The 9,317-nt window shown below is 39.0% G+C and overlaps 1 protein-coding gene across 1 annotated transcript in view; it reads right to left on the bottom strand.

The window, feature by feature from the left end:
• Positions 1-819: 819 nt before the first annotated feature.
• Positions 820-9,317, bottom strand: part of Tspan7 (tetraspanin 7) — a 111,608-nt gene continuing 103,110 nt past the window's right edge. Inside the window, exons 6-8 of the mRNA XM_021661836.2 lie at positions 7,925-8,008; positions 2,065-2,140; positions 820-1,801 (exon numbers count right to left, since the gene is read on the bottom strand). Coding sequence (XP_021517511.1) covers positions 2,072-2,140; positions 7,925-8,008 — 153 coding nt within the window. The 3' untranslated portion in view covers positions 820-1,801; positions 2,065-2,071. The remainder of the gene's footprint in view (positions 1,802-2,064; positions 2,141-7,924; positions 8,009-9,317) is intronic.

The following is a 9,317-nucleotide window of genomic DNA, read 5'->3' as shown; positions in this document are numbered from 1 at the left end:
TATTAGAAAAGTTTTGAGTGGCATATGTTTCCAAAAATGACTCTTTGTGCTTTTCCAAGACACCGGTCTTCTGGAGACGAAACATCTGAATTCTTGTTAATGTCCTTTGTACATCTTATAGAGTTTACTGTGTATAGAGTTCAGATTCATAAATGCACGTGCATGGAAAGTCTAATTCCTGGCTGTTCTACAAAGACTAGTGAGCTTTTTCAGTTCACTACTTTGGTAAGTAATCAATTTTTGCTTTTACTGGTATTTTTCTTTTTAACAACTTATCAAAAAACAATGATTGGCAATGAACACATATAATGTATCATATTGTACCTACGGTTAAAATGTCATTTAAAACAAACGTTAGCAACTCATACTGTAATACAGACTATGACACTGAGACATTGAATTGTTCTTTAGATTGTGTATGCTCAATCTAATGCAGACAAAAAAGGAAAGAGGGAAGAGTATGTGTTCATAGAAATAACAAAAGATATAACAGATACTCACTTCATTTTAAGATGAAATCAAGAGTTAAAAACTGTGTAAGTCTTTGTATTTCTTTAATATGGATTTCAGAGGCATGAAGTACTATGAAGACTCCAACTCTGAAGCCAACAGTCTATCTTGTTTATGATGAGCTATTCAAGTTTCGGAAATATTTATTATAAAAACCCGATAGTCTAATATTTTGGTCATGTGGGAATAAAGTAGACAGCTGTACTGTATAAGGTGGGACTTTTCCCCAACCCTTGAGGACCAAGATAGAATCAATACATGTGTTCAAAGATTGTCATCACAATCAAAGAAGGGAACCACAACACAGCCTTTTGTAATTGCTCTATTTATTAATACATATATCACAAATGATCACAATATCAATGCATTCTTGTTGGCATGCTAGACAGAGGCATTATTTTTAATATCTTTTAAAAATATTTTGACTTTCATTTCCCTTCCCACACTCACTTTCAAATTGATCTGATGAGGTCCTCAAAGTCTATAACGTCAATGCAAAGAAAATAATATAGAAATAAAAAGTAAAATAAAAGTAATTAGTTGGAGCAAATCAAAAGGAGTATCTTTGCCTTCAAGGGGAGTAACAATGCAGCCTTATAACAGGATTATGCAGGTTTCATCTGAGAAGAAATCCTACACCAAGCTGTCTTTCCACACCCATGTATAGAGAAATGAGCAAGGAGGCCAGCTAATGCTTAGTAACACTTTCCACCATGCATGCCACATGCTGTTTCCTCCTTATGAATGACTCCCTCTGTGTCTCTTCACATGCCTAAAGAAGGTAGGAAATAATCGCAGTAAAGGGGAAACCAAACCAAATCAGATTAAGCCAAAATAAAAGATAACTACCATCTGCTTATCTAAGGAAAGGTGTGTGGCAATCATGGACCACAGTGAGGGGCTGATTGAAGCCTCCCCTACTACATGCAGGGCCACAAGCGGCCAGTGATGATGTGATAACCAGTCACCTACAGTTGGACCAAATACATGTGAGAGAGCTGGCACTCACACTTAGGATGGGGTTTACTATGACTAGCTGCAGGGGCCTGACTATACTGTGTGGCACAACAGGGCTTCACAAGATGGACACTACACATGACGTGGGCTGAAAGGTAGAGCATAGACTGGGTAGGAGTGTCAGTTGCACACAGGGGTTGGGGTTGTGGGGAGTGGGTGGTGGGAGCAGGGCAGGGAGATTATGTACTGTGCTCTAACATTCTTTGGAAGTCTTTCAGAGATTGCGGCAGTTCCTTTTAAAAAACAGGCCTCTTATTCCATAGTCCTTGAAAGACTGAGAGAGAAAGAAAGAGAAAACATGTGAGTGATTTGCCATTGCTAACAGCCTGCATAAAAGGTGCAAGGTAAAGAGCAAGTGTTATCATGTTTTCACAGTGGCATCCACTCTACCTACTCCCCAGCAAATGGATATGATGTTTCTAAACACAGAAAACACCACGTAGTTTAGTGGCTGGGCACTCTTCCTGCCCACTCCAAGGGTTATATGTGCATCAAAGGGAAAAATCCCTAGACCCAATACTACCCACTGCCACTTACCTTCTCTTTACACCATCTCATACTGATTGGCAGTGATGAACCGGGACAGACAGCAAGCCAGCAGCATGCCAATCAACTGTTCAAGGAGAGTAAGTGAAAAGGGAGAATCTCATGTCACAAAGCTATACTCTTCTTTTGACTCTAGATGTATTTTAAATTAAGTTTTAATACATAATAACTGCACCTATCTATCTGTCTGTCTATCAATACAAAGAGTTGTCATGATACATGTATATTTTATATACCTAGATAATGACTTTTAGTAAGCAGAGGTTTACGTAAGTGGAAAAGGGCACAAGTCAGGAGCAAAGAACAAATCAGAATTGAATTATAGGATCAAAGCTTGAGGTAGTTCAAGTACTGGTGTGGGGCCAGTGGGAAGTTCTGAAACTGGCCATACCATCCAGAAGTAGCTCACTCTGGCCACTTTGGAACAACTTTGGATACCAACTCCAAAATAGGATTGTGCTGTGAGATTAATGCAAAAAACAATTAAGTGACAGGGGATTGGCATTAACTGAAAGGATATATTTTTAATTCAAAGCCATAATCTTTGAATTATTTGGAAGGCTAAATATATTTGGCAGATTTCTCAACACAGTATGATACTCTGGTTATACTTGGCTGACAGAATAGTGGTTCTTTCCTTGAGACAAGAATAGAGATATCATTCTTGACTATGTCCATTGCTAGTGGCCTAAACAGGCCCACATACATTCATGATCCACTTCCTAGTTTTTTAGGAGCCACACAAAAATCATTCAGAGAGGCCTCATCTCTTCTAGAGAGCACTGTGGTTAATACTTTTCTTTGTGCCTTGGATTAGCCTATGGCACAGGTGAATCTGACAAGAAATGATTCTGGTGGTAAAAGACACCCTTAGTCACGTTTTTCTTTGCTCACTAGTAACTAGAGGATCAGCATTCTTTGGAGAAGTGCTCAATGGTAAACTTGAGCCCAGAGGCCATATTCCTTTGGCTAATAATGCCTTCACTTTAAGAAACTGGCTATGTTTTGTCATTTCATAGGTAACATGGACCTTTAAAGATAGTCTGGTGCAGGACAACAGTACCAGCATCACCTGTGATATAAAAATATCAGAAATGCATGGTTTCAGGTCCTACCACCCATCTGTGAGCCAGACACACTGAGGTACAATTCAGCAAATGGTATTTCCATAAGCTACCCAGAGGGAAGAATGACCTTTCCAGTCCATTTCATCCACCTTATGTGACAGATGAAATACTTGTGGCCATTCCTGTGTGCTCTGTTGCTCAGTAACTCATGAGCTTTATTCACCTGGCTCTTAACACACCTTGCAGGTACCAGTTCCCCGTTCTTATCTTTTTAGAAATGTAAACTATCCCATGAAATATGCAAATAATAACCCCTGTCAGGTATAGAGCACTCGTTACCATCTCAGAATCCATTAAAGTTGTGGCCTACATCATCCCATGCCACCAAATACATAGTATCATGCACTTACTGTGGAGTGTCCAAAGGTATCATGGCTGTAACTTTCAGATTATGTTGCCAAATTAGAACCTAAATTCCTCCAGAACTGCAAGAACTTGGAAACTTACAGTATGTCCCTTTCTAAAAGACTGATATTTTTCAAGATCAGCAAATCTTAGAATATATTTCACACTGTAAAAAATTATATTCCAGTCAAAAAATAAATAAATAACCAATGTAAAAAACAAATTTGGACATACTAAAATATTGATTTTTTTTTTTACTAAAACTCTTTGTAATATTTTAATTTCAACTTTCCAGATGAGAAAATGGGTTTGAAAGGTTCAGCTGTCTTCCCCAAACTATACAGGTAATATTCACAAAGATTTGTGTTGCACCCAACTTCAAATCTGATTACAGCCCTAACTTTTTCTGCCCCATATACAGAAAAGAGAAACAGGCCCCTTTAAGGCTCTACTAAAAAATTACTGGCACAGAATAAATTATCCCATCAGATTATGGGCCCTAAGGAAAGATGTAAGAGGTCGGGAGTGAAAATGGTAGGAATGGGTTCAGTATTTTTTGGTAAATATCTTTTGCCTTTGAATTAAGAGACTTAATCTCTTTCCTAATAAAAAAAAGAGGGATAGGGAGAGAGGGAGGAGAGATGGAAAGAGAGAGAAGAATTCACATATAGCTCATTTTCCTTGCTCTTTTCCACCTATTTCCCCACCTTGTCTCCTCTTCTCTTCTGACCCAAGCTCCCTTCTTGAAGATGGTAACTATCAAAATCATAGGAAAAGACAGGTATAGTGGCTCATACATATAACCTCAGCATGACAAAGACCTGGCCATGGTAGGGGGGATGCCTTGGATTGAGTTTAACCTGGGTTATATAGTGAGTTTCAGGAGAGTCTGGGATAAACAATGAGACTCTCTTCCCATCAAAAAGAAAAGAAACATGCCATCCTGTCACACTCAACTTCCTACCTGTAAATTCATAGCGTAGGACAGATATGCTCATCAAGCTCAGCCAAATGTGCTTTTCCTTGAGAGGACAAAGTCAAGAGGACCTCTGGGCAGTGCCAGATCAAACTATGCCATCCAAACAAGAGCTCTAAGCCAAGTTGACTAACAAGGGACATGATGCTTAAAAGTCAATTAAAAAATGGACTTAGCATAGTTTTTCTTGTACCCTTATACCACCTTTACAATCTGACATAATAGGAGTGCATTATGCCAGTTTCTCATAATAGCACGTGGAGAAAAGGCAAAAAGATATTGAGTAAATTAAGAAAAGTAAAAGAAAGAAAGGAACACCAAGAGAGAGGAAAAGAGAGAAAAGTAGGGAGTAAGTACGGATCTTTCCCATATATATTGGCCTCTATTCAGTACATCCTGCTACATAGGAGAGCAAAGACATAACAATTATATTCATATCAACCAGCATTCATGAGGTTTGCCTCTAGAATATCTGAATGAATTTTGTAAAGCTTGGCCTCTGGGATATTGACTAGGCTCCATTGGGGTGACTCTTACTGAGAGGCATCTTGTAAGTGGTTAGCTACTTTTGCCCAGGAAGGCTCTGGAACTACTGGTATCTGGAATGCACCCCTTATCTTTCTGGAATTTGGAGGTTGACAGAGAACACATACATAAATAACTACAGTTCCTAGTACTTTTAGCCAGGAAGACCAGTAATGACCACTCACTCGCCTTCCTGCCACCTGGAAAGAGCCAGCCATGATCATTCCTTCTCCCAGCCAAAAGCTGAGTACTGCATGTGTCAAGTCTTTGTTCTGTTTTGCCATGTGAGTGAATGGTAGGGTGATGCAGAATATTTGATCCCATTGTGAACCCCATTGTGAACTGTAAAAACCTGTTTATTGTTTGCTTTGGTTCAGGCCCAACACAGACCTTTAATCCAAGAGCTTTCTGTACACAGGATTTAATAAAGCTAACCCTAGGTCAAGAGGCAGAGCAAGTAACCAGATGGCAGGGATTAAGTAGAAAGGAGGGGCATTGAGTTGAAGGGTATTTAAGACAGTGTGGAGAAAGAGAAAGAACTCTTTAGCTCTGTGGCTTTTGGATTTTTCATTCTGGACTCTCAGGTGAGCTAGCAGGCCTTTTCCTCCTGGGCTGCAAGCTGAGCAAGCAAGCTTTTGGCCTTGGCTTTCTGGGTTTTGGCTTTGAACTTTCGGCTTTTTCCTTCTGGGACATGAGCTGAGTAGGAAGGTCAACTGGGTGCTTTCTTTTCGTCTTGGAGCTAGCAAGTGTTCACCCTGGAATATTGCTCCCAAATCTTCATTGATAAAATGAAATGGTAGGGATTTTCATTCATTATAACAACAGTAGAGCATGCACAATGCTAGCTGGCTTTGTGGTTTATCTTTTTATCTCACCATCTATATGGCTCTCTTGTAAGACCTAAACTTGTCATAGTGTTTCTCTTTTCCTGTTCCTCTGAGTCAAAGCTTCTCTTTCATTGTTCTAGTGAGCCACAAAGCATTTTCAACCATTCCTAAGCCACAGATTTCTTTAAGATAGTGCAGGCAGAACAATGATCACCAGGCAGGCTAGCTATTTGTCTAAGCATAAATTGCTTTACAGGGATGGTTAAGAGAGGTACGGACAACACTTGATACATCTCACTGATGAAAACAAGATCTTCCTACCCTTTCACATACACATTTACATACATAAGCTTCCTCTACAAGATCTCAAGCTCACTGAGGCATTCTTCTCCTCATGTACTGCATGGGTACTAAGCCACTTTATTTCTTAGGGAAGCCATGAAGGAAGACTTTAGAGGTGTGTGTGTGTGTGTGTGTGTGTGTGTGTGTGTATACATGTGTGCGTACATGCATGCATGCATGCATGCCTGGGTGTGTGTGTACTCAAGTGCTAACCATACTTCTAGATTTCTGTTTTCCACAACCTGTGTTGAGGAAACTATATGCTCAAAGCAGTCAAATGTACATTTCATGAGTCACAAGGTTTGGGATCCTTGAAATCGTCCCTAGGCCATTACAGAGATGTTACTATGTGTTATTACTGAAATGTTACAGCAATTGGGAGAAAGTTCAGGGCTGTAACTGCCTTTAAAATGTCTCCGGAGACTGAGTTAATTGCGCTGTTTGTAAGCCCACTCTAGCTTGTCTGTGTTGGCATGTTGGGGGTCTAATTTACTCTATGAGGGTGAAAACAATAAAGCATGTTTAAGGAGGATTTTGAAATTGCAACACAAATGACATATACAGCGACTGACTTCACATGTTCTTGGGAGATGACATGTCACACAGGTTTTGACAACTACTCAGGAAAAAAAGCATTTCACCTTCTCTAACACTAAGACCTGCTCAGCAGAGATATAAATCAAGATAAGAGTCTATTCCCTGATATAAGCAAGGGCCATGCAAGTGATAACTTATTAAACTATAAAGTTATAATTTAGGTACTTTTCTTTGAAATTCCTATTTCAATAAAAAAAATATCTCAGGAACAAGTTGGAACAGAGCAAAACTGCATTTGCAATGCTAAGCAGAACAAGAGCTGTGGAGGGAAAGTTAGACATTGCAATAGCTTCTATAGAAAATGAACTATGGAGCCATTACTGAGATATCAACTGAGCATTCTATGAAAAATGATCTGTTAGCCTGAAAAAAAAACTGAGTTAAATATAAAATTTTATTAAGCTGCTAAGTACATATGTCAGTCCTTGTACCCATAGAATATTATATCAAGGATATACCATTTGCTCCAAAGATCAATGTGTGAAACAGGACCTTACTAGCTAGAGAAGGGCTCAATTTGAGATATAACTTAAATGTGTTCTATCCTTCAGTATGTTTAGCTTACTGAATTGGCATAATTATATCCTCCAAGGCTTTGTAAAAAAATGGAGATAGATAGTTTAATATACAAAGATTTAAGTTTCCTCTTCATTAAAAGAATAGTCAAATCCAAAGAACTAAATAATCTTCACAAGATGAAGACTGCTAATGTCATGCATAATCCAAAGGAACTAAGAAAGAACAAAAAGGACAGGTCAGCCAGGAAAAGAGCTTTCCTCTAATCTAGACCAACCAGTTGATGTTTGGAGTTGTTTAAGTTCCAATAAAGCCAACACCTTGTTCTTTTACCCTTCATTTGACCTATGAAGAAGCAAGTTGTTTTACTGGAGGTAATCATTAGTTGAACTGTAACCGATATTCCCTTGACAGCAAAACTTCATTTAAGTTGAAAAAGAAAAATCAATAAACAGATGACCTAAGCCCTAATATGCAAGGATCTCTGACCCCAACTAGCAGCCCTCTCCAGAGACAGTCTGAGAATCTGGAGGACAGGGAGGTAAACCAGAGTATGAGGCTGAGAAAAGCTAGACTAGGCATAATTATTTGAGTACCTGGGAGAATGCGATTCCAAATGCCACTCCAGCGATGATCCCCATGTTAGTCTCCATGAAACTGGTCACCAGATCGTAACAGCCCTAAAAAGAGAATATAGTAGTCAAATCCACCAACCAACCAACCAACCAACCAACCAACCAACCAACCAACCAACCATCCATCCATCCAAAGAATTCAAACATACACAGGTATAGAAAATAGTACAATGAACCCACATAGTACATTTCCTCTAATACTATTGTGTGTGTATGTGTGTGTATGTGTTTAATCTTGTTTCACTGATACCTCTCCAACACACATTCCCTGCCAAACTCAAGACATAGATTCACCTACAAATATGCCATTAGTAGGATTAAATTCACCAAATAAATTTAAAAGTTCTATGAAATAAATCCTATAAAAGGACACATACAAAGATCAAAAGGTATTCCAAAACTCTGAACTGAATATTTCATGGACATAGCCATTAGGCTAGTCATTGTGGTACATGCCTATTAATTAATCCCAGCATTTGGGAGGCAGAGGCTGGTGGATTTGGGTGAGGTTGATACCAACTTGGTTGATCTTAGAGCCTGTGCTGTTGGTGTTCTATTCATGAAGTTGTCTCTTGTGCCAATGAGTTCGAGGTTCTTCCCCACTTTTTCGTCTAACAGGTTTAGTGTATCTGGTTTCATGTTCAGTCTTTGATACACTTGGATTTTAGTTTTGTGCAGGGTGATAAATATGGGTCTATTTGCATCTTTCTACATGTAGACATCCAGTTAGACTAGCACCATTTGTTGAAGATGCTGTCTTTTTTCCATTGTATGGTTTTGGCTTTTTTTTTTGTCAAAAATCAAGTATTCGCCTTCCCTGAATTTATTTTCTCTATTTTCTGCCCTAAAGCCTACTTTCCAAATTTCAGCACAGCCCTGCAGATATAAAAATTGCTTTGATACTACAACTATGGGTCATGTTTGCATTTACCTTTAAGTTCTGCACTAAAACACAATCTTGTCTACTCAAAATTATCTTTCTCAATTTCCTAATATGACAGCCTGTTGTAGAGCATGAGCTAAATCTAGAGAGCCCCTAAGTATCTTAGGAAACACTCGGAAACAAGAGTGGTTAATTTTCTCCCCCTCGTAGTGTGTCTAAGTCAACAGTCACCAATGGAAAAGCATGTGCAAGCCTTTACTATTTGGAGGAGAAGGCAAGTTCCAGAAAAGTTCTGGAGGTATCACCATAGCCCCCAAGCATATCTAGTCTTTTCTCCTCCTGTTCTAACAAACTGGCAAGAAATTCCTACAGTAGGGGCTCAGCCAGTGCAATTAGCTAACTGAACCTGCAGGCACTTCATCACCTCGCTAGGAAACAAACAAACAAACAAATAAATATATCCTGTGACCC

The sequence above is a fragment of the Meriones unguiculatus genome, chromosome X, assembly GCF_030254825.1.
Source record: "Meriones unguiculatus strain TT.TT164.6M chromosome X, Bangor_MerUng_6.1, whole genome shotgun sequence".
NCBI lineage: Eukaryota > Metazoa > Chordata > Mammalia > Rodentia > Muridae > Meriones > Meriones unguiculatus.
Note: the sequence above shows the minus strand (reverse complement) of the source record. Positions and strands in the feature narration are given on the sequence as shown.